The 24081-nt window shown below is 44.9% G+C and overlaps 1 protein-coding gene across 1 annotated transcript; it reads right to left on the bottom strand.

The window, feature by feature from the left end:
* Positions 1-254: 254 nt before the first annotated feature.
* LOC132888354 (extracellular calcium-sensing receptor-like) lies at positions 255-21480 on the bottom strand. The gene is made up of 8 exons (XM_060924410.1): positions 21318-21480; positions 21010-21064; positions 4027-4188; positions 3584-3872; positions 1938-2690; positions 1622-1849; positions 1334-1454; positions 255-1168 (listed from the first exon to the last, which is right to left on the bottom strand). The coding sequence occupies exons 1-8, from the start codon at positions 21478-21480 to the stop codon at positions 255-257; spliced, it is 2685 nt and encodes an 894-aa protein (XP_060780393.1).
* Between the last annotated feature and the right edge of the window lie 2601 nt (positions 21481-24081).

Below are 24081 nucleotides of genomic sequence, written 5' to 3'. Positions count from 1 at the left end.
ACTCTTCCATCATCAATACAAGAGCTCGGTGAAAAAAATTAATGCAATTCTGGAGTGAAATAAATGTTGTGATGTTGCATAAAGTTGTTGAAAAAATGCCAAAGTGAATGTCTGCTGTCATCAAAAGCAAATGTGGTCCAACAAAATATTAGAGTGTTTACCTTCCTTGACCAGGCAGTACATTTGACATAACGTGTCCAAGTTCAGCTTTCTTCAGCTAAAATGACGATGTACATATTGGCAGATTTGAATTTTTAAAGTGCTTTTGATGACATTTTACCCATCATATTTTTCTTTGTGTTTAGCTCAGGTTTAAGCAGAATAATATAACATTTAGGTGTAAATATACAGAACAGTAGAGCAAAACTAGAGGCCAAAATTGCAAATATCTCCACAGCGACAGTAAATTTTCCAGGAGAGCTGACATAAGCTGGAATAAAGGTGATCCACACAGCACAGAATATGAGTATGCTGAATGTGATGAATTTAGCTTCATTAAAATTATCTGGCAATGTTCTAGCTAGAAAAGCCAAAACAAAACAGATGGAGGCAAGAACTCCTATATAACCCAGCACGGCCCAGAAACCAAGAGCTGAGCCCAAGTTACATTCTAATATGATCTTTTCCTTGTAGTAGTTCATGTTCTTATATGGGAAAGGAGGAGAAACTGTTAACCAAAGAACACAAATAAGGACCTGTATGAGAGTGAATGCAAGTACACTGAGTCTCTGCTGTAGAGGTCCAAACCATTTCATGACATTACTACCTGGAAGTGTAGCCCTAAAGGCCACTAATACCACTATTGTTTTCCCTAAAACACAGGAGATGCAGAGGACAAAGGTGATCCCAAATGCTGTGTGGCGCAGCATACAGGACCACTCAGAGGGTGGTCCTATGAAAGTAAGTGAACAGAGGAAACACAGAGCCAGGGAGAACAGCAGCAGAAAGCTCAGCTCTGAGTTGTTTGCTTTAACAATGGGAGTGTCCTTTTCTATTAGAAATAAAATAGCTACTAACACAGTTAATATAGCTCCAACCAAAGAAAAAAGTACCAGTATTATCCCCATAACTTCTGTAAATGAAAGAAACTCGATAGCCTTTAACACACATTTATCTTTGACAGCATTAGACCAAAATTCTCCTGGACACTGCTCACAGTTATTTGAATCTGTAAAACAATCATGTTTATTATCATTAGGAAAGAAAATAAAATGTATATTATGGTTTTATTTATTAATGCCATTGTTGAGGAACTGTATTCTAAATAATAAAATGAGGATACACAATGTACAATTCACAACTAGTCTTTGAAACTTGGTAAAGCTGAAATTACCTGTCTGGTTACTGATCTCTCCCTCTGCACAGGGTATACAGTCATAGCAGCAGATAGGCCTTCCTTTCTGTGCAGCTTTTCTGGTTCCTGGAGGACAGCTCTCACTGCACACAGACCTTGGCTTCTAATATGAACAATATATTATGGCAGTTCCATTCAGCTGTTGTGCTATAATCTTTCACTTATTAGTAGAATTCAAGCTTTTAAATAAAAACTTTTCATTAAAAAATCATGGATTACAGTTTGATTATATTTCATCATTAAAAAAATAGCAACCAGTATATGTACCTCTCTTTCCTCTCCAGCCCAGACTATATCTTGAGCATTTAGGACAAACTGTTGTCCACTTGGTAGAGAGGCATCATAATAGCCCACAGCCTTTAACTGCAATTCTCCATTGACCCCTCGTTGCCAGTTCACCACATCGTACTTTGGAGCCGTTGCCCCAGTACTGTCAAACCAAATCTGGTCTCCTACTTTACTGGTAAAATTTACCCTTTTTAGAGATTTAATAACCTTGAAAAGAAAAATGGAAAATTAATTATTTATTCCATGACAATATAAATCATGAACATAGCTTGCTTTCTTCTCTTGTTTGTCTTACCTGCCATGCATGTATTGTTTTGTTTTTCTCACAACTCTGGTTTTCTGTGCATCCCAACAGGCTGTGTAGAGAATGTGCCACAGCATAAACTGCATTGTAGGCATTATTTGCATATCTCACTTCTGGTATATCGTTACTGTAGTTTTTAAACTGAATCATATCTTCATATTTACTGCAGTTGTTTTCAGGTTGAGAAATGTTTCCCTCTGAGTGCAAGCAAGGGAGTGCTGTTTGCCAAAATCCATTGACAGCATAGTCAGCAAAACCATTAATTTTCAATTTTCCCACATCAAAACTAATTGTTCCGGCCAATACACTGTAACTTGCTGGTGTTAATAGATCAATAGCAGAAATCCCTGCAACACCAATCATCTGGTATCCAGTAAGATTATTTAGAATAAGCTGTTCTATTAGAAGGTTCATATCAAAGTAGGAAAGATATACAATAATTACTTTGGCAGTGCCTTTCTTCACAATTTCAGCCACTTTAATCATTTTGGCAGGATATGACCGGTCAAACTTCTCAGAGTACTCAACACATATTCCCTCCTCTTTAGCTGCATTGAGGAAAATTGCCATTCCATTGTTGCCATAGTCATTATCACTGTACACAGCTCCCACCCATGACCAGCCAAAGTGCTTGACCAAATATGCCAGTGCTCTACCCTGGTAGTAGTCACTTGGGACAGTCCTGAATAAAGAGGGATACTCTTTTCTGTTGCTCAAACATTCACATGAGGAAGAGTGACTTATCTGAGAAAAGAAGGAGAGGTAAAAAAAAAAATCACGAAAGCCTCTTTGGGTGCATCTTGTACTAAAGGATTTTTTTTTAAAAATATGTTTATTTGGACCTAGAAAGAGAAAATTAGAGAGGAGCCTACTTTATCATAGAAAATAACAACTAGCATTTAACAGAAGAACACAAAAGAAAATTATCATCTGCAAATACAATGATTATCCTGGATTATGTGCATTATAAATCCAAATGTATACTCATATAAATGATGCTGATAATAATAATATCATTCATTCAGTTAGCTTTACTAAGCTATCCTGGTCAGGTTTGCAATGGATACAGAGCCAATCCTGCAAGCAATGTGCATAAGGCGATCATCTAAAAAAGTTCATGCACTTTTTCACACCTAAAGACAATTTAATGTAGCCAGCCTGCCTATGCTTATTCATGGATGGTTGCTGGAAACTGGAGAACCCAGAGGACACCCATGCAAACATGGAGAGAGCATGTAAAACTTTGTACAGAGAGTAAGCTGAGCACAGGATTGAACCCAGGATCCTATGGCTATTATGGGTCAGTGGTACTCACTGCACCACTATCTCATGCATAAGAATAACATGCATAGCTCAAAAACAAATCAATATCTAGGCTCAACATGCACATTTCATGGAACATTAAACATAAATACAATAATTTACCACCTTGTTTGAATTCTGACTCAAAGTACAATTGAGCTTCTCTTAGCTTTTAAGTGTAAAAAGACTGTAATCTGATTAAAATACATATATAATGACTTAATTCCAGACACTTCGCTATAAATGAAGATAATCATTTCATGCATATATCAGTTGTGTTTTGTAACTGTTAAATAAATTGTTTTTAAATAATGATTAAAATCATTGATTCTTACCACGGGGATATTAAAGGGTCTTGTAGTTTTTGTAAGTGCTATAGTAGGAGTAGATTCTGACTCCCCTATGATAGCTTGCACTACTGCTTGTCCAGAACATGTATCCTCCACTGTTATCTCCTGACCATTCATCAAAGCCATGGCTGCCTGCATAGATAACAAGCTTGAAAGACAATTGTCATAAATCCTGTACCCAACTGAGATATTCGGGAGCAAGCTGCTGCTCCTGTTGATTTCCTCAATTGCAAACGTCATGGTCTGAGCAATGCGGAATTCACTCAAGTCAAATCTACAAATATACATAAAAATTTAATGCAGTTTCTTTTTTTAAATATAAAATGAAAACTACAAGTAATGCAATGCAGAAATACAGATTATTATCATGCAGAAAATGACAGATTCCCCAAAATGACCACAGTGTCAAAGTTTCCACTCTAACCAACCTAATGCAGGTTAAAGGTTGAGGTTTTTCAGTATATGCCAGTGACTGCATCAGTGTTCCACGATGTATTGAAAAGATAGCTCCAATTATCACATCTCCATCTTTGGACAACAAAGGATTTTTTGTGTTTTCCAGAATATGGCAATTTTCTCCCTTTGTTGGGCTAAGAAAAAGGAGTAGTACAAGGAATACCATGACAAAGTGTGACCAATACTTTTTCTGGATCACTCCTCAAACTACATAGTATTCATATATGTCTAGACATGCTCTGGGTGTTCTCTGTATGATCAGTCTCTTTGGACAAATCAGAGAGATGGTGAGCTTTGTGATGTCATTAAGGGACAGGATGCTATCTGCAACTCTCAGTTATATCTTTGTTTAATTATTTTAGCATATAGGCTGACATGTGCTGTCAAACAATTTGGCCAATTGTTTTGTGTTTTTATATTTATTGCATTTGTTCAAGCTCTTATATACAGTGCCTTGCAAAAGTATTTATCCCCTTTGTGTTTGTCCTGTTTTGTTGCATTACAAGATGGAATTAAAATGGATTTTGGGGGGTTAGCACCATTTTATTTACACAACATGACTACTACTTTAAAGGTGAAACTTGTTTTATTTTGACACAAACAATAATTAAGATGAAAAAACAGAAATCTGCAGTGTGCATAGGTATTCACCCCTTTTCGTGTGAAACCCCTCAACAAGAGGTGGTCCAACCAATGCACTTCATAAGTCACAGTTGATTTAATTAGTTGATTAAGATCCACGTGTGTGCAATCAAAGTGTCACATGATCTGTCACATGATGTCTTCCTAAAGCAACCTGTTCTGGAAGTACCCTGACTCTGCAACACTACGAAGCAAGCAACATGAAATCCAAAGAGCACTCCAAACAGGTCAGAGACAAAGTTGTGGGGAAGTATAGATCAGGGTTGGGTTATAAAAAATATCCCAAACTTGTAATATCCCAGGGAGCATCATTAAATTCATCATAGCAAAATGGAAAGAATATGTCACCACTACAAACCTGACAAAAGAAGGCCACCCACCAAAAGTCACAGACCTGGCAAGGAGTGCATTAATCAGAGACACAACAAAGACACCAAAGATAACACTGAAAGAGCTGCAAAGATCCACAGCGGAGATGGGAGTACCTGTCCATGGGACCACTTTAAGCCATACAATCCACAGGGCAAGGCTTTATGGAAGACTGGCCAGAAAAAAAGCCATTGCTTAAGAAAACACATTTGGAGTTTGCCCAACAGCATATAGCATACTCCCCAAACACATGAAAGAAAATTCTCAGGTCAAATGAGTCTAAAATTGAACTTTTTGGCCATCATGGGAAATGCCATGTGTGGCACAAGCCCAACACCCTGAGAACACCATTCCTGCAGTGAAGCATGTTGGTGGCAGCATCACGCTGTGGGGATATTTTTAATGTGCAGGGACAGGAAAGCTGGTCAGGACTGAAGGAAAGAGAAATGTGTAGCAGTCCCTGTAGGTGGGTGGAGCACAGAAGGATGGCAGGACAGAACTGTTTTAACAAAACTCTCTTTTATTTGCACTTTTCAGTTGCAAAACACACACTCAGACACACGCACACACATCAGCCGTCTGGTTGTGGAGAGAGTCCCTCTGCTCTCACTCTCTCTCTTTAAGAAGGGCGCGGTCACTGGGAGGACACACAAACACATCAATTAACAACCGGGGTAGTGATTCTGCCACTTAACTTCCCCGACTCCGCCCTCCTGTCACAGACCGATGCTAGACCACGCCCCCGCTGCCACATACCCCCACCGCCTGACTCAGGCCGGGCAGCCATCCGGCCTGCAGCCGACCCCCCCCCCCCCTTGATGGGAGAGGAAGTCCGCCACGACCATCTGTGCCCCCGGCCTGTGGATCACCTTGAAGTTAAAGGGTTGGAGTGCCAGATACCAATGGGTGATCCGCGCATTGGCATCCTTCATGCGGTGGAGCCACTGGAGGGGCGCGTGGTCTGAACAGAGGGTGAAAGGGCGTCCCAGCAGGTAGTACTAGAGGGCGAGGACCGCCCACTTGATCGCCAGGCACTCCTTCTCGATGGTACTGTAGCGCCCCTCACGCACCGACAGCTTGCGGCTAATGTACAAAATGGGGCGATCCTCCCCCTCCACCTGCTGGGACGAAACGGCCCCCAGCCCTCTGTCTGACGCATCCGTCTGCAACATAAAGGGGAGAGAAAAGTCAGGGGAGTGTAAAAGTGGCCCCCCACACAGTGCAGCCTTAACCTTAGAAAAAGCCCGCTGGCATTGCTCCGTCCACTGGACCGGATCTGGTGCCCCCTTTTTAGTCAGATCAGTCAGCGGGCTGGTGACGTCCAAATAATTAGGTATAAACCTACGATAATAGCCAGCCAGCCCCAGGAACTGTCTCACCCCCTTTTTGGTCTTGGGCCTCGGGCAGGCCGCAATCACTGCAGTCTTGTTAATTTGGGGACACATCTGCCCGTTGCCCAAGTGGAAGCCCAGATACCATACTTCCACCCGCCCAATCGCACACTTCTTCGGGTTGGCCGTGAGACCCGCCTGCCTCAGCGACCTAAGGACGGCCCTCAGGTGTTGTAGGTGCCGTGGCCAGTCATTACTATAAATAATGATATCATCCAAGTACGCGGCCGCATAGGTGGCATGGGGGCGGAGGACCCTGTCCATCAGCCGCTGAAACGTAGCAGGCGCCCCAAACAGCCCAAAAGGAAGTGTGACGAATTGGTGTAAGCCGAACGGTGTCGAAAAGGCCGTTTTTTCATGGGATAATGGAGTCAAGGGGATCTGCCAATAACCCTTTGTTAAATCCAGTGTTGAGTAAAAACGAGCCGTGCCTAGCCGATCGAGCATCTCATCAATACGAGGCATTGGGTACGCATCGAATTTAGACACCGCGTTGACTTTTCTATAGTCCACACAGAACCGGACCGACCCGTCGGCCTTGGGTACCAAGACCACCGGGCTGCTCCAGTCACTGTGGGACTCCTCGACGATGCCCATTTCAAGCATGGCCTTGAGTTCTTCCCGAACCACCTTTTTCTTGTGTTCGGGTAACCTGTAAGGGCGGCTACGCACTACCACCCCCGGGGGCATCTCAATGTGGTGCTCTATGAGGTTAGTGCAGCCGGGCAGGGGTGAGAACACGTCCGAAAACTCGGTCTGCAACTGGGCAACCTCCGCGAGTTGGGTCGGGGAGAGGTGGTCTCCACAGGGGACCGGAGAGGGAAGTGATGCTAATGTTCCTTTTTGAACCTCCGGCCCCAGCTCCGCCTTCTCCGGAACCACCAACACCAACGCCACGGGGACCTCCTTGTTCCAGAGTTTGAGTAGGTTGAGGTGGTAAATCTGTAGCGCCCCACCCCTGTCCGTTCGCTTCACCTCATAGTCGATGTCCCCGACTCGCCGTGTGACCTCAAAGGGTCCTTGCCACTTGGCGACTAATTTAGAGCTTGATGTGGGCAACAGTATGAGTACTTTCTCTCCTGGTGCAAACTCTCTAAGTCGCGTACCCTTGTCGTACAGGCAGGTTTGCCGTTCTTGGGCCTGCCGCACATTCTCCTGGGTTAGTTGTGTGAGTGTGTGGAGTTTTGCACGCAAGTCAATAATGTATTGAATTTCATTTTTGCTTGGTGAAGGTCCCTCCTCCCAATTTTCTCGCAGCAAGTCTAAAATGCGGCGCGGCTTACGCCCATATAATAATTCAAATGGGGAGAACCCCGTGGAGGCTTGGGGGACCTCTTGCACTGCAAAGAGCAAGGGTTCGAGCCATTTATCCCAGTTACGTGCGTCCTCACTTACAAATTTCTTAATTATGTTTTTAAGGGTGCGATTAAACCGTTCCACTAAGCCGTCTGTTTGTGGGTGATAAACGCTGGTGCAGATCGGCTTAATACCTAATAACCCATACAGTTCATTCAGTGTTCGTGACATAAACGAGGTGCCTTGATCAGTCAGAATCTCTTTCGGGATTCCAACTCGGGAGATGACGCGGAAGAGCGCCTCCGCAATACTGCGTGCTGAGATATTGCAAAGAGGCACTGCTTCCGGGTATCGCGTTGCATAGTCCACCAGAACTAATATAAAGCGGTGCCCTCATGTTGACCTATCTAATGGCCCGACGAGATCCATCCCAATTCTTTCGAACGGGGTCTCGATTAACGGTAGAGGGTGCAAAGGCGCTTTTGGAATGGCCACTGGATTTACTAACTGGCATTCACGGCACGCCGTACACCACCTACGGACATCGCCGCGAATCCCCGGCCAATAGAATCGAGCCATTATTCGGGCTAGTGTTTTATCCTGCCCTAAGTGTCCAGCCATGGGATTAAAGTGAGCCGCCTGGAATACCAATTCCCGATGGCTCTTCGGAATTAAAAGCTGCATGACTTGCTCTTTAGTTTGAGTGTCCTGCATCACTCGGTATAATCTATCCTTCATAATTGCGAAGTAGGGGAAGGACGGGGTGGCGTTCGGCTGGAGCGTTTGACCATCGATTACTCTCACTTGGTCAAAAGCATGCCGCAGAGTCTCGTCTCGTGATTACTCTAATGGGAAATCCACGAGGGATTCCCCAATAGAGGGAGGAGGAGCCGGCGGCTCCTCACTCTGGCACGGAGATGACGTAGACGGCTCTGTGACAGCTGCTCCCGCCAAAGTGACACCGGGACCTCCCCCTGTCAAATGGCAGGACCCACTCTTGACTAAGTGTGTCATTAAACCCCGAAATCCCAGCCAATCAGTCCCCAAAATTAAAGAGTGGGTAAGGCAAGGATTAACCGCTGCCTTCACTATAAATTTTTCCCCTCTGAAAATAATGTGGACCGACACTAAAGGGTAGTTGTGAACATCCCCGTGCACCTTCACCAATTGTGCTCCCCCCAATGCCTCGTCTTGCACCAGGTTTTGGTGGATTGAGGTCTGATTACAGCCAGAATCCACCAACGCCTGATATGTATCCCCTTGGATACTCACCGGTATGCGATACACTCCGGCCCGATCGAGGCCGGCTCCTGGCGCGTTGAGGATCTGAACCACCGCGCCCACCTCCATTATCGAGCACTGCTGTTGGAGGTGGCCCGGTTCCCCGCAGTGCCAGCAAACCGGCCCAGGCTTCCTCTCTGCACTAGTGCTCTGGGGCTCACTCACCTGAGGGGGGGGAGAGACAGACACAGAAGGGAGACATGGAAGGGCACCGCGGGTGCGGCGGGCCGGCTGAGGTGGCGCCGGCCCCCGTCTCCGCGGTGGGGGAATGGGGCGAGGAGAAGACACAGGAGGAGGAGAGGGAGAGAGAGAGAGAGAGAGAGAGGAGAGAAGAGAAGAGGTTGTCTGCTGTCCTGCCGTCGGGACAGCCACCAGATGATCCTCCGCCAGCTCGATTGCCTGATCCAGCGACACCGGGCAGTGGCACTGGACCTACTCTGCGGTTCCCGCTGGTAGACGCGCGACGAATTGTTCCAGTACCACCTGGTCGATGAATCCCTCAGCGTCGCAGCTGTTGGCCCTCAACCACTGCCAGCAGGCGCCCCGGAGTTGCTGGCCAAACGCGAACGGCCGGCCGACTTCCTCCAAGTGCAGAAACGCTGATGTTGTTGCTCCGGGGTGCGTCCCACCCGCTGGAGGACAGCCCGGCGAAGGTCCGCATAGGCCAGCCGGCAGTCGGCAGGGAGCTGTAGCGCGGCCAGCTGTGCCTCTCCCGTTAGCAGGGGGAGGGGGCGCGCCACGCGCTGTTCCACCGGCCACCCCGAGGTCTCTGCTACCTGCTCAAAGAGCGTGAAGAATGCCTCGGGGTCGTCCTGTGGGCCCATCTTCGTGAGGGTGAGGGGGGAAGGGCCCGCGACGGTGGAGTTGGTGGACCCCGCCGACGCGAGGAGGTGCCGGAACACCCGACGATCTTCCTGTTGCGCCAGCACCAGGGCCTCAAACCATTGTTTTTGCTCCTTTCAGAGGGTGAGCAGCGCTTGGTGCTGGCTCTGTTGGGCCGTGGCGAGGGCGTAGATCAGGTCGGCAAAGGTGGAGGACTCCATGGGGCTGTTGTCTTCTGTGCTCGAGTCCCGGGTTTTGGCACCACTGTAGCAGTCCCTGTAGGTGGGTGGAGCACAGAAGGATGGCAGAACAGAACTGTTTTAACAAAACTCTCTTTTATTTGCACTTTTCAGTTGCAAAACACACACTCAGACACACGCACACACATCAGCCGTCTGGTTGTGGAGAGAGTCCCTCTGCTCTCACTCTCTCTCCTTAAGAAGGGCGCGGTCACTGGGAGGACACACAAACACATCAATTAACAACAGGTGTAGTGATTCTGCCACTTAACTTCCCCGACTCCGCCCTCCTGTCACAGACCGATGCTAGACCATGCCCCCGCTGCCACAAAATGGTGCTAAATTCTGGAGGAAAACCTGTTTGCGTCAGCTAGAGGTTTGAGACTGGGATGAAGGTTCACATTCGAGCAGGACAATGACCCTAAACATACAGCTAATGCAACACTGGAGTGGTTTAATGGGAAACATTTAAATGTCTTGGAATGGCCTAATCAAAGCCCAGACCTCAGTCCAACTGAGGATCTACAGCATAACTTGAAGATTGCTGTACACCAACACAACCCATCTAATTTGAAGGAGTTGGAGCAGGTTTGCCTTGCAGAATGGGCAAAAATCCCAGTGGCAAGATGTGCTAAGCTAATAGAGACATAGCCCAAGAGACTTGCAGCTGTAATTGCTGCAAAAGTTGGCTAGATGTGCTAAGCTATTGGATGACTTGCAATCATGTGATCAAAATGTGCTACGTCATGGGCCTCCACCATGATGGTGGATATACAAGGAACTAGACCCTTAGCAAAAAGAAGTTTATTCAAGTGTACTATGAGTATACTTATTTTATACTAAAACTGAGGAAGTATACTTGAAGTTGACTTTTTATAAACTATATTTTATATACTTAAGAATAGTATAGTGAAGTATACTTGGCTTATACTGAAAAGTATAAACAAAAGTCTAAGACTAAGTACATTAATACTAAGACTTACACTTATACTTTAATACTAAAACTTATATTTTAGTATACTTTTTACGTTTTTCTGCCACAAAGTATTAATACTTAGTATATCCTGCTCCAAGTGCATAGTAAGGTCAAGTCATTGACTCATGCTTAACATTTAATTTATATATTAATATAATATAATGCTGGAGTTTAAAACTTTACAGTATATAGTATGTGTGCTCAATTGCATTATCTTTATGTACCTTAAAATCATACACAAAAACAGAAAATCTTTTGACTTGACTTTAGTGATCAATTTCTCCAGTAAGGAAGGACTTGATTTCATAGGTCTTTGTTTTTGAAATGTTTGAAAATATGTCAAACTTGTTTTCAACATTCTGTCTTGTGATTTTGTAAATGCATCACACTCTTGTGTACATACAGTATGAGTAAACTTTAAGAATACTTTAAGGAGTATATTTCCAGTATATAAATAGTAAGCTACAAGTAATATGCCAAGCAAACTTAAAGTATAACAAGTAAACTAGTGAAATAACCAACGTTTATAACAGTATACTTAAAGTATACAATAATAAACTAAAAATAGGGATTCGAAGTCTATAACTAAGGAGCGTCATAGCTCAGTTGACTAAGGCACAATACCATAAATCTGGGGACCCGGGTTCGATTCCTGATCCCTCTCTCTAGCTCATTTCCTGTCTTGACACTGTCCTATCCAATAAAGGTGAAAAAAAAACCCCAAAAATCTTAAAGAAGTATATAACTAGTACAATAGCAGTATATCAATAAGTCTACTTGTGGTATACTTTAAGCATACGAGAGGGATATACCAAGCACATTGATAGTATATAGATGAGTGTACTTGTTGTATACTTTTATAAACTTGAAATGTTCCAATTTAGTCCGAAAAAGTATTAAATTTGTATACTTTCTAGTACACTAAAAGTACATGGTCTGTAGTATACTTGCTACGGTATGCTTATACTGAAGCATACTTAATAAAATGAACTTTAAGTATACTACTTTTTGCTAAGGGGAATGGCAGCCACAGAAACTGTGTCTGTAAACAATGCTGAATTTTCTGAGTATTACCATGACTTGAACGGTCGAGCAAAGATTCGATACAAAGTGAAGATAGATATGTGTGGTTTTGATCCATGTTATTTAAAAAAGTCAGACTTTTCTGAAGATAAGATGTTTCTACCGACCATCGAGTTCAAATACAGGTAATTTTGCCCAATGACCATTTCATCCAAAGCCTTTTTCTTATGCACTATCAATTCTCATCTCATCTCATTATCTCTAGCCGCTTTATCCTGTCCTACAGGGTCGCAGGCAAGCTGGAGTCAATCCCAGCTGACTACGGGCGAAAGGCGGGGTACACCCTGGACAAGTCGCCAGGTCATCACAGGGCTGACACATAGACACAGACAACCATTCACACTCACATTCACACCTATGGTCAATTTAGAGTCACCAGTTAACCTAACCTGCATGTCTTTGGACTGTGGGGGAAACTGGAGCACCAGGAGGAAACCCACGCGGACACAGGGAGAACATGCAAACTCCGCACAGAAAGGCCCTCGCCAGCCACGGGGCTTGAACCCGGACCTTCTTGCTGTGAGGAGACAGCGCTAACCACTACACCACCGTGCCACCCTGCACTATCAATTATTTTATATTTCAGGTATTTGTTTGTTCAAAAAAAGGAGGGATTCTCAATGGAATTTGACCAAAGCAGCGTGACACTAAAGAGCATACTAAGGGGGGGGGGTAACCACTTGCTGACCCTGAGATGAGTTAACTCTGTTGTCATTACAGGCTGCTCGCTTGCATGTCTATGTTTCCGGCTGGATTATATTAAATCTTCAGGCATGGAACAGTGCTCTCGTGGGGGCTTTATTCATAAATCCTGGGCTGAGGCACTGTCCTACCAACCCAAGACCATGCTCGGTCAAAGGGGAGGCTTAGAGGAAGGTTCCTGTAAAATTTGGCTTTGCTGTGAGCTCCCCTGGCCATGTTATTAATTTTTAAACCAGCTGGATCATATTAAATCTTTTGGAGTTTCCTCACCCTCTTTCCAAATCACGGATGGAATTCTAAAAAAAATCAGAATGTGCCACAGTCATGAGTACTGTTGTGACCACAACCATATACAGCACAAAGATATGGCATAGCTAAAAGAACCCTTAAAGCAGTGGAAAAACAAAGAGAGTTGCACACACATTACTATGTTGTGTATGGAATGTCGTTTGACCCAGCATACCAACATGGCCGACATCTGGGTTGCTATTTTGCTTTGTCATCACTTGCAAGTCAAGGATAGAGACATACCCCAAGAGACTTGCAGCTGTAATTGCAGCAAAAGGTGGCTCTACAAAGTATTGACTTTTTTGTTTTGTTTTGTTTGGGGGGGGGGGGCTTTGAATATGTATACACACTCCTGATTTCTGTTTTTTCATCTTAATTATTGTTTGTGTCACAATAAAACAACAATTTGCACCTTTAAAGTGGTAGGCATGTTGTGTAAATCAAATGGTGCTAACCCCCCCAAAATCCATTTTAATTCCATCTTGTAATGTGACAAAACAGGACAAACACAAAGGGGGATAAAAACTTTTGCAAGACACTGTATAAGCAAATATATATATTATATATATAAAATACACACACGTATATGTGCATCTAAAAAAATATAATATCAATGAAAAGGTCAATATTTTCCATCAATTAAATAAGAAAGTGAAAATTTAAAATATTCTCGACTTATTACACTTAAACAAAAATGTTTCAACCATTATTCTATGTTAATTTTGATAATTATGGCCTACAGCACAAAATAACATATCTCAAAATATTAGAAGATTTCATTTTGTGTTTGAGTAAAATAGTATAAATACCATGTATCTCTTGGTCTATTTCAGTACATGCAACCACAATCATGGGGAAGACTGCTGACTTGACAGTTGTCCAGAAGATGATCATCGACACTCTCCACATGGAGGATAAGCCACAGAAGGTCATTGCTGGAAAAGCAAGTGCATCAAGAACCACCATGCACAGACATCTTCAGGAAAGGGGCTACAACTGTTGCATTCAAAACATCAAGCTATTCCTGAACCAGGGACAACATCAGAAGCATCTTATCTGGGCTAAGGAGAGAAAAAACTGGACTGTTGTTCAGTGGTCCAAAGTCGTCTTTTTCAGATGAAAGTAAATTTTGCATTTAATTTGGGAATCAAAGTCTTGAGTCTGCAGGAAGAGTGGAGAAGCACAAAATCCAAGGTGTTTGAAGTCCAGAGTGAAGTTTCTACAGTCTGTGATGATTTGGGTTACCAGGTCATCTGCTAGTGTTAGTCCACTGTGCTTTATCAAGTCCAAAGTCAATGCAGTCATTTACTGGGAGATTCTAGAGCACTTCATGCTTCTATCTGCTGATAAGATTTATGGAGATGCCTATTTCCTTTCCAGCAGGACTTTGCACTTGCCCACAATGCCAAAACTACTACCAAATGTGTTGCTTATCATGATATTACTGTGCTTGATTGGCCAGCCAACTTGCCTGACCTGAACCCCATAGAGAATCTATAGGGTATTGTCAAGAGGAAGATCAGAAACATCCAAACCAAAAATACAGATGAGCTGAAGATTGCTATCCAAGTGACCTGGGCTTTAATAACACCTCAGCAGTGCCACAGGCTGATCGTTTCCATGCCACATCACACTGATGAAGTAATTAATGGTAAAGGAGCCCCAAGAAAGTATTATATAATAGAGATCTATATACATTTCATCACGACTGTTTTGGACCAGCAGTGAGCACATGGCAAGGGGGTGGAGACACAACACAGCATAGTCCACCCTTCATGAGGTGCTAGCAGAATATAAAAGGGCACTGTGCTCACCACCAAGTGAATGCCTACTGTCTACATGCTAACTCTGCTGCTTCCTGTTTTATGCCTGCAAGCTCCAACTAAGGATGCACATCACATGGCTACACAGAGACGCAGCACCCAGCATGACTTCCACTTGGCATAAGTGCTTTCCATTCCTCCAACCCAACACCAAGCTCACCCCACCTGCCATGGACCCTGTTGTCCATCACCTCCTCAAAACATCCCTGCAGCAGTCTCAGCTATCACAGGAGATGGTCTGAAGCCTATATGTGGCACCTCAAGAAATCCTGGTGCTCTATCAGCTAGCACTGGCTGTAGCAACCCCTCTAGACATAGAAGTCTTACTCACCACCTTCAAAAGAGTCACTACACAAAAAGGCTGGCCTATGAGAGCGTGGGCCCACATCCTGGCTCCCCTCCTCAATGGGGAAGCCCAGAAAGTGTACTTTGCCTTGCCAGAGGAAGAAGCAGCAGACTATCACTTCCCCAAAACAGAAATGTTAGCCCACTGTTTTCTCTCCTCCACCTGAGCCATAGCTGAGTTCCACCACTAGACCTACCAAACTGGTAAAGAGCCCCATTCACAGAGGGATGCCCTGCTTTGTATCATCTGACAGTGGCTGCAATAAGAACAACTAACAGCAGTGGAGATTGTCAAAAGGGTGACTCTCAACAAATTCCTAACAGCACTCCCTGGTGAGGAGAAGAGAGTGGTGGGGGTGAAGGCTGCCACAACACCCAGAGGCATGATTATGGCTCTGGAGTGCACCTTGGCCACCCTGAACATGGGGAGAGCGGAAAGGAGAAAAAAGAGCCTCAACTGGTAGAGTGTTCCCCACATGCCCAGCACCATCTCCCACATCCACAGTGCTGTAGTGGTTAGCACTGTCACCTCACAGCAAGAAGGTCCTGGGTTCTAGCCCAGCAGCCAACAAGGGCCTTTCTGTGTGGAGTTTTCATGTTCTCCCCATGTCTGCATGCATTTCCTCCACAGTACAAAGACATGCAGGTTAGGTTAACTGGTGGCTCTAAATTGACCATAGGTGTGAATGTGAGTGTAAATGGTTGTTTGTCTCTATGTGTCAGCCCTGTGATGACCTGGTGACTTGTCCAGGGTGTACTCTGCCTCTTGCCCATAGTCAGCTGGGATAGGCTCCAGCTTGCCTGCGACCCTGTACAGGATAAGCGGCTACAGATAATGAATGGATGGATGTTGTTGCACTGATGCAAGCATGCAGTTGTGCATGTGTAGTAGGAGTACAGCAATCTTGTATATGCACATATACATAGGGGGAAAAGCATTCTAAACTTAATTTTGTGGCAAAGTTACCAAACTTTTTAAATAGTTCTTATCAGATTTGACTGGTGATTCTATACATGCAGTTCTTCTGTCCCAGTGGCCATTGAATATGCAGTTATGGGTCTCTCCTCATTAATTTAGACAGGCACTTGATCTTGTTAGCCCAAAATAACTGCCCAGGTGTGTTACCAATATGATTATCATGTGGCAAAAAAAGATGGTTACCATGTACCTCTAAGGACTTTGGCCAAACAGACTTAATTCACATATATACACCACAGCCTGCTCAAAACATATTTTAAAATGACTGCTCCCATGTCGGCGGTACAGTGGTGTAGTAGTTAGCACTCGCCTCACAGCAAGAAGGTTCTGGGTTCAAGCCGAGTGGTGGATGGGAGGCTTTGTGTTGAGTTTGCATGTTCTCCCCATGTCTGTGTGGGTTTCTTCCAGGTGCTCTGGTTTTTCCCATGCAGGTTAGGCTAATTGGTGGCTCTAAATTGACCATAGGTGTGAGTGGTTGTTTGTCTCTACAGTATGTGTCAGCCCTGCGATGACCTGGTACTGTAACTTGTCCTGGGTGTACCCTGCCTCTTGCCCATAGTCAGCTGAGATAGGCTGCAGCTTGCCTGTGACCCTGCAAACAATAAGCAGTTATGGATAATGGATGGATGCTCCCATGTCACTCTTGGGAATAAAGCTATTTGGCATTGCTGACTTTTACACTACATTTGATATAGGCTTGAGCCATATCTATTTTTTTTCCATAACTTCATACCACCCTAACATTGTCACTGGAGTATACAGTATTTGATGGTATTTGTGTAAAAAATAAAATGTACAGTAAATATTAGCCATCATGCACAGAGACAACTTCTTGTTGAAGAGTTAAAATTATCATTTCATTGACAGTAAAAAGTGTGGACGGAGCCACTCCATAGGGTTTGAATGGAGAGCAGTGAAGCCAGAATGGGGCTCCAGTATTATCTGTTGAGTCTCTCTCTGACCATTTGTCTACTGTGCAGAATGAGGCTCAGATGATGTAAAGCAAGAGAATAGCATGTCTGAAAACATGGCACTTGTCTGATAGGTGAACCCTAAAAATTATTTTGGCTCACTTTCTGACTTTGAACACTCGATTACCCCTTGGCTTGTTTCAATAACACTCCACTTTATTTTTTGTTGCAGAACATGCAACATAATCAGCCCCTTTCTTACTAGTAAACTTACCTCTTGTGGGACATCCTGTGCATGATAATACATTACCTCAATACAGAATCTCTGTATCACTTTAATAGAAAGAGAAGTGTCTCTATATTTGACAGTATTGAAAAGTACACTGTTGGAATTTCTACAGTAAATACCCTGGAGTACCCTAATACTGTAAGTCCTTCACACTGTGGCATGTGCACCTGAAGGCATGCCCCAGGCTGCACACACGTCGAGTGGACTCCAGCACACGCACCATTAATGATGCTCACCTGAACTTAATTAAGGAGCTATATGTGCACCTATTTAAGGACCGTGCTGATGCATGATCAGTGCTAAGTATTATGCTACATCAGTACACATTACTGATGTGTACAAGCCTTACTACCCATGTTTCTGATTCTTGTTCCTCATCCTCGTTCTCATTTTTGCTCTGCCTCTGATATCCCGTTTGCACCTCACCCAACCCTTTGCATGTTTTATGTTTTGGATTTAGCCTGTGGATTTGGACTGTTTGCCTGTGTGTCTGTTTTCACTGACGTATATAGATCACTGTAAATTAATATACTTCTGCATTTACATCCACCTACCTCGTACCTGACAAATACCTTCATACCTTATTTGATGTGTAGATAGATTATTAATTTGAAGCTCTGCTATGAATTATCTCTGAGCCATTACTTCTATTATCTCATCTCATCTCATCTCATCATCTCTAGCTGCTTTATCCTGTTCTACAGGGTCGCAGGCAAGCTGGAGCCTATCCCAGCTGACTACGGGCGAAAGGCGGGGTACACCCTCGACAAGTCACCAGGTCATCACAGGGCTGACACATAGACAAAGACAACCATTCACACTCACATTCACACCTACTGTCAATTTAGAGTCACCAGTTAACCTAACCTGCATGTCTTTGGACTGCGGGGGAAACCGGAGCACCCAGAGGAAACCCACGTGGACATGGGGAGAACATGCAAACTCTGCACAGAAAGGCCCTCGCCGGCCACGGGGCTCGAACCCGGACCTTCTTACTGTGAGGCGACAGCGCTAACCACTACACCACCGTGCTGCCACTTCTATTATTATTATTATTATTATTTTTTTTTTTTATTATTCTCAGAAGTGTTCATCATGGCTTCCATGTCACTGTCTGAGGTTAGCTGGGTCAAAAAGCTTGTACTGCACATTTGGGGTCTTTGTGCTTTCCGTGACAAGTCCTGTGTAATTTCTCTGTGAGGCTGCACTCTCAAATGTTGTATTTCTCCTCCACATTTGTACTCACAATTTGAGGTTAAAGGTTAAAATATGCTTCGACCTTAGCAGGTGATTGGGAAAAAGGGCTAACTGCTATATTCTGTATATACATAAGCTTATAGGCACCCTGTATTTACTTTAATGTTGTGCCAATAAGGTTTATCTCTCTATCAGGGGTGCCAGGGGGGTTAGGATGATTCTAAAGGCCCAGCATTGAAAGGGAGCCCTCAGAGGACAATATTAATATTATTACCATGTGTAGGTTAATTTAATAAAAACATTTTTATAATTTTGTCTTGGGCGGCATGGTGGTGTAGTGGTTAGTGCTGTTGCCTCACAGCAAGAAGGTCCGGGTTCGAGCCCCGTGGCCGGCAAGGGCCTTTCTGTGCGGAGTTTGCATGTTCTCATGTCCACGTGGGTTTCCGCCAGGTGCTTCGGTTTCCCCCATAGTCCAAAGACATGCAGGTTAGGTTAACTGGTGACTCTAAATTGACCATAAGTGTGAATGGTTGTCTGTGTCTATGTGTCAGCCCTGTGATGACCTGGCGACTTGTCCAGGGTATACCCCGCCTTTCGCCCATAGTCAGCTGGGATAGGCTCCAGCTTGCCTGTGACTCTGTAGAACAGGATAAAGCAGCTAGAAATAATGAGATGAGATGAGGTCATGTATTTAGATAAATATCTTAGTAAGTTTTTTTTTATCATATAAGCATAATAAACATATTGACAGAAACTTTATATTTTACACTTTCCTATGTGCCAACTGCCAAATAATATTATAGTTTTTAAATTACCTAAATTAGATGAAACAGAAAACTTGTCACCTTACACAGTCACACCAGAGTCGGAGCGATGAGCACCCATTTACGCATTCATAAAAGATGATTCACATAGTAATAGAATGATCATCACTTTCACTCTTTCGGTTTTGATTGGTTTCTCTTTCATGGTGGAAACACCCACCATAAACAGGATAAAATCTGTCAGATATAGTTTAGACTATTTTGAGGTAAAACTTATTGCGAGATGGCACATGGACTTGATGTGCTTCGGATGATTCAGGACAGCAATTCAATTCATGACTCATTTCATGATTCAGGAGAGTGATTCAATTCAATCTTGAGAACTGTGACACTAATGATGAACGGTGACTTTTTTTTTTTACTTTGACTCGATCCAACTGAAGATCAACTCAAGTAAGTGTAAATATTTCCTCTATTTATTCTGAGCAGATCGGTTGATATGCATGCGCTGTAGTGCATGCACAAGAAAAATGACTAATTTTTCCAGAGTTAAAAGTATTTTCCTCAAAAATAGTTAATTTTGCTCTATTTTGAGTTTTGAGAGTAAAATTTAGAGTTGGAGTGGGAGCAAAATTATAGAGTAATTGTGGAACAGAGTACCAAGTCAAGTCAAGTTTATTGTCAAATATGCTATACATGCTCGACATACAGCACAGATGAAATTTCAGTCCTCTCTGACCCACAGTGCAAACAGGCAATGCAATAAATAAAAATAAAAATAGAATAATTGAAAAAACAAACAAACAATATAAACAGTATAAACACTCTAGATAAGAACTAGACATAGACTAAACACTCATATATACATACATATACAGTATATACACACACACACTGTGATATCACTAGAGGTTGACTGGCTCTCAGCGGGACCCTTCAATTAGTGCAAGGACACAAAGGTTAGAATAAATCAAGATTTTTAATGTTATGCCAGGAGATTAAACAGAAAAGGTATCTCAAATTCCAATGTTCAAATGAGGATGGATTCCCAAAAGTCAAACTCAAACAAGGTCTCTGGCTTTAGAATAACAAAATTATAGGCAGGTTTCCTTCAGTCCAATGTCCTTTTCACAGAACAAACAAAATCTTCTGCCTTACTTTGAGTCCAGTCAACAATCCCCGTAGTCTTCAGCCCGGTGGCAGCCCAGAGGCAGGCATTCAGAACACAGATAAGTATTTCAGATAAGCATTTCCATGAATACTCCACCCAGCAGGATCCACTCAGCAAAGAGAGTCCATGAACCTCTCTCCTCTCCCCTCCACATTCGCACAGAGTTTTGAGCTCTCCCAAAGCCCTCTTGCTCATTAGGCCCTCACTGGCCCCAGGTGTGTTGCCGTGTTGTGTGCTGAGGGGTGAAGTTCCTGACTCCACCACCAGATAGCTGCTTGTTGTTGGAGCCATCTGTGTGGAATATAGTGCCCCTCCAAGATGCAGCCTCTCGGGATGTCACACATCCCTCCCCCTCGGGACTGACGTCCTCGTCGGGCTGAAGGTCACAAAAAGGGCATCTCGCCGGGATAGGGCGTCCACATTGCCATGGCATCTGCCAGCCCTGTGGACAACAGAAAAGTTAAACACTTGCAAGCTTAAAAACCATCTGGTAACCCTACTATTTGTCTCCTTGCTCTTGGCCATCCACTGAAGAGGGGCATGATCAGAGATCACCGTGAAACGCCGGCCCAGGAGGTAATATTGTAGGGACTCCAGGGCCCAAATAATGGCGAGACACTCCTTTTTAACCATTGAATAGTTCTTCTCTCTTGGGAGTAGTTTTTTGCTTAGGTATAGGATAGGATGTTCCTCACCTTCATGCACTTGAGTGAGTACAGCCCCCAGCTCCACCTCTGAAGCGTCTGTCTGAACCACGAACTCCCTCTTGAAGTCTGGTGCCACCAGAACCAGCCTGGAACAGAGGGCCTGCTTCAGGTTGATGAAGGCTGCCTCCGCCGCGGGATTCCACTTCACCATTCTTGAGTGCCATTTGGTTGTCAGATCTGTCAGAGGTGCAGCAATGGAGGCAAAATTGGCAAAAAAAAAAAACGCTGGTAGTAGCCGGCTAGGCCCAAAAATGACCTCACCTGCTTCTTTGTGAGGGGTTGTGGCCAGTCCTGTATGGCCTGCAGCTTCGCTTCCTGTGGCTTGACCAGTCCCTGGCCAACGGTGTACCCCAGGTAATTGGTTTCACTGAAGGCCAGCCTGCATTTTTTCGGGTTTGCCGTGAGACCTGCATCTCTGAGGGAATCAAGCACAGCTTGTACACGGGGTAAATGACTTTCCCAATCCAGACTTTGAATGACAACATCATCTAAAAATGCAGCTGCATACCTCTTGTGGGGAGCAAGGACCCGATCCCTTAAGCACTGGAACGTGGCCGGCGCTCCATGCAGACCAAATGGGAGCCATGTGTATTGGTAGAGACCTTCTGGTGTGGCAAAGGCTGTCTTCTCCTTTGACGCTGGGGTCAGGGGCACCTGCCAGTAGCCTTTTGTAAGGTCCAGAGTGGTGAGGAACCGGGCGTGTCCTAAGGAGTCTACTAAGTCATCAACACGGGGCATAGGGTATGAATCAAACTCTGACACCTCATTCAATTTGTGATAATCATTGCAGAATCTCACTGACCCATCTGGTTTGGGAACCAGGATGTGGGGCTTGCCCGGGCACTTTTGGACTCTTCGATGACTCCTAGCTCTAGCATCTTTCTCACCTCCTCCTGGATAGCCACCTTGCGAGCCTCTGGCACATGATAGGGACGCTGGGTCACCATTCAGCCAGGGACGGTGCGGATCTCGTGTTGGACCACCTCTGTGTGCCCAGGGAGTGAGGAGAAGACGTCTCGGTTGCGGTCCACCAGCTCTAGGGTCATCTGCCGCTGATGTGGGGATAGGCCTGGCCCCACCTGAACCTCCTCTCTGGTGGGTTCTTTGGACTCTGTTGGGGGCAAACAGCTGAACAATGCCTCCCTGGCATGCCATTTTTTCAAGAGGTTAATGTGATATGTGATATATCTGCTAAGGTTTTCTTTTATCAGGCTGTCTCACCTTGTAATTCACCTCTCCTACCTGCTTGATGACCTCATACGGTCCTTGCCAGGTTGCCAGGAACTTACATTTCACGGTCGGCACCAGGACCAGCACTCTGTCCCCCAGCTTAAACTCTCTCGGCTGGGCAGGTCGGTTGTAGGAGGCCTGCTGTTGCCGTTGAGCAGTCTCCATGTGCTCCCGCACTATCCGGTAGATGGCCTTCATTCTCTCCTTCATGGCCCCAACATGCTCGATCAGGGTCCGCCGTCTGCAGGGTTGCTCCTCCCAAGCCTCCTTGACAATGTCCAGCAGCCCTCTGGGTCTGTAAGAAAGCAAAAGTTCAAAAGGCGAAAAGCCAGTAGAAGATTGAGGTACCTCTCTCACTGCAAACAGCAGGTATGGCAGCAGCTGGTCCCAGTTCTGCCCATCCTCTTCAATCGCCTTCCTCAGCATGGACTTCAGAGTTTTGTTAAAACGCTCGACCAGTCCATCTGTCTGGGGGTGGTAGACAGATGTTCGCAATTGTTTGATCTTCAACAGGGCACACAGTTCTTTCATCATGCTGGACATAAACAGACTGCCTTGGTCTGTCAATATTTCCTTTGGAATTCCCAGACTGGTGGAGAGGAGGAACAGCTCCTTAGCTATTTGTCTGGAGGTAGCCTTCCTCAGGGGGATGGCCTCAGGGTACCGGGTCACATCGTGCAGGATGACCAGAATATACTGATGCCCCCTGGACCTTTTTGGCAAAGGACCAACTATATCCAGTCCAATCCTCTCAAAAGGAGTTTCAATAATTGGTAAGGGGATGAGCGGGTTATGATATGGGGGCTTAGGCGCCACCTTCTGGCATTCTGGGCAACTACGACAGTAATTCTCTGTTTCCTTGTGCACTCCAGGCCAGAAGAAACGCTGTAAGATCCTTTCTTTTGTCTTCTCAACACCTAGGTGGGCCCCCAGTGGATGTGTGTGTGTGCCAGATTGAGCACAGTTGCCCAGTGGGGCTGTGGTACAAGGAGCTGTTCATGCACTTTGTCATTTTTCTTCACCACCTGATACAGTAGGCCACATATAACTGTGAAATGGGGGTATGTAGGGCTTGCTCTACCCCCTAACAGTACACCCTCTAGCACCTGCACATTTCTTAAGGCATTCACAAGCATGGGATCCTGCAACTGGGCAGTACCATACTGGCCTGTGAGAGGGGGAAGCTCCTCAATGCCTGGGGTGTCTTCCTCGCTGGAGCTCGGAGAGCTTTCCAGGGCCACATTCTCTTCTCCAGTGTCCGGGCCAGTCTCTGTGTCGGCCTGGGTGCCTGTCATCCCCGCGAGGGCAAATGCGGGGATGAGTGGTTGTGCGGGTTGCACTTGTGTGTTTGCAGGACAAGTCTTACCCCTCTGATTGCAGGGTACCCAGGCTGGCCTCTGCTGGGTCTCTCTCCACAGCAGGTGGAAGGCTGGGCAATCTCACCCAATCAGAACAGGAACAGGGAGGGAATCAACCACTCCCACCCTCATGTGTATAGTCCCCCTGGTGGTGGTCACTTTTA

Source organism: Neoarius graeffei, chromosome 6 (assembly GCF_027579695.1).
Source record: "Neoarius graeffei isolate fNeoGra1 chromosome 6, fNeoGra1.pri, whole genome shotgun sequence".
NCBI classification, from domain to species: domain Eukaryota; kingdom Metazoa; phylum Chordata; class Actinopteri; order Siluriformes; family Ariidae; genus Neoarius; species Neoarius graeffei.
Note: the sequence above shows the minus strand (reverse complement) of the source record. Positions and strands in the feature narration are given on the sequence as shown.

Bases quoted from the DNA above. Each gene is read 5' to 3' on its own strand.
- LOC132888354 (XM_060924410.1), bottom strand. From the start codon at position 21,480: ATGGTGAAGTGGAATCCCGCGGCGGAGGCAGCCTTCATCAACCTGAAG. The intron at 4,189-21,009 runs GTGACCTTCAGC...CCTTTTTCTTAG, and splicing joins CCCGGCGAGATGCCCTTTTT to CCCAACAAAGGGAGAAAATT. The intron at 3,873-4,026 runs GTTGGTTAGAGT...GTATATTTGTAG, and splicing joins CAACCTTTAACCTGCATTAG to ATTTGACTTGAGTGAATTCC.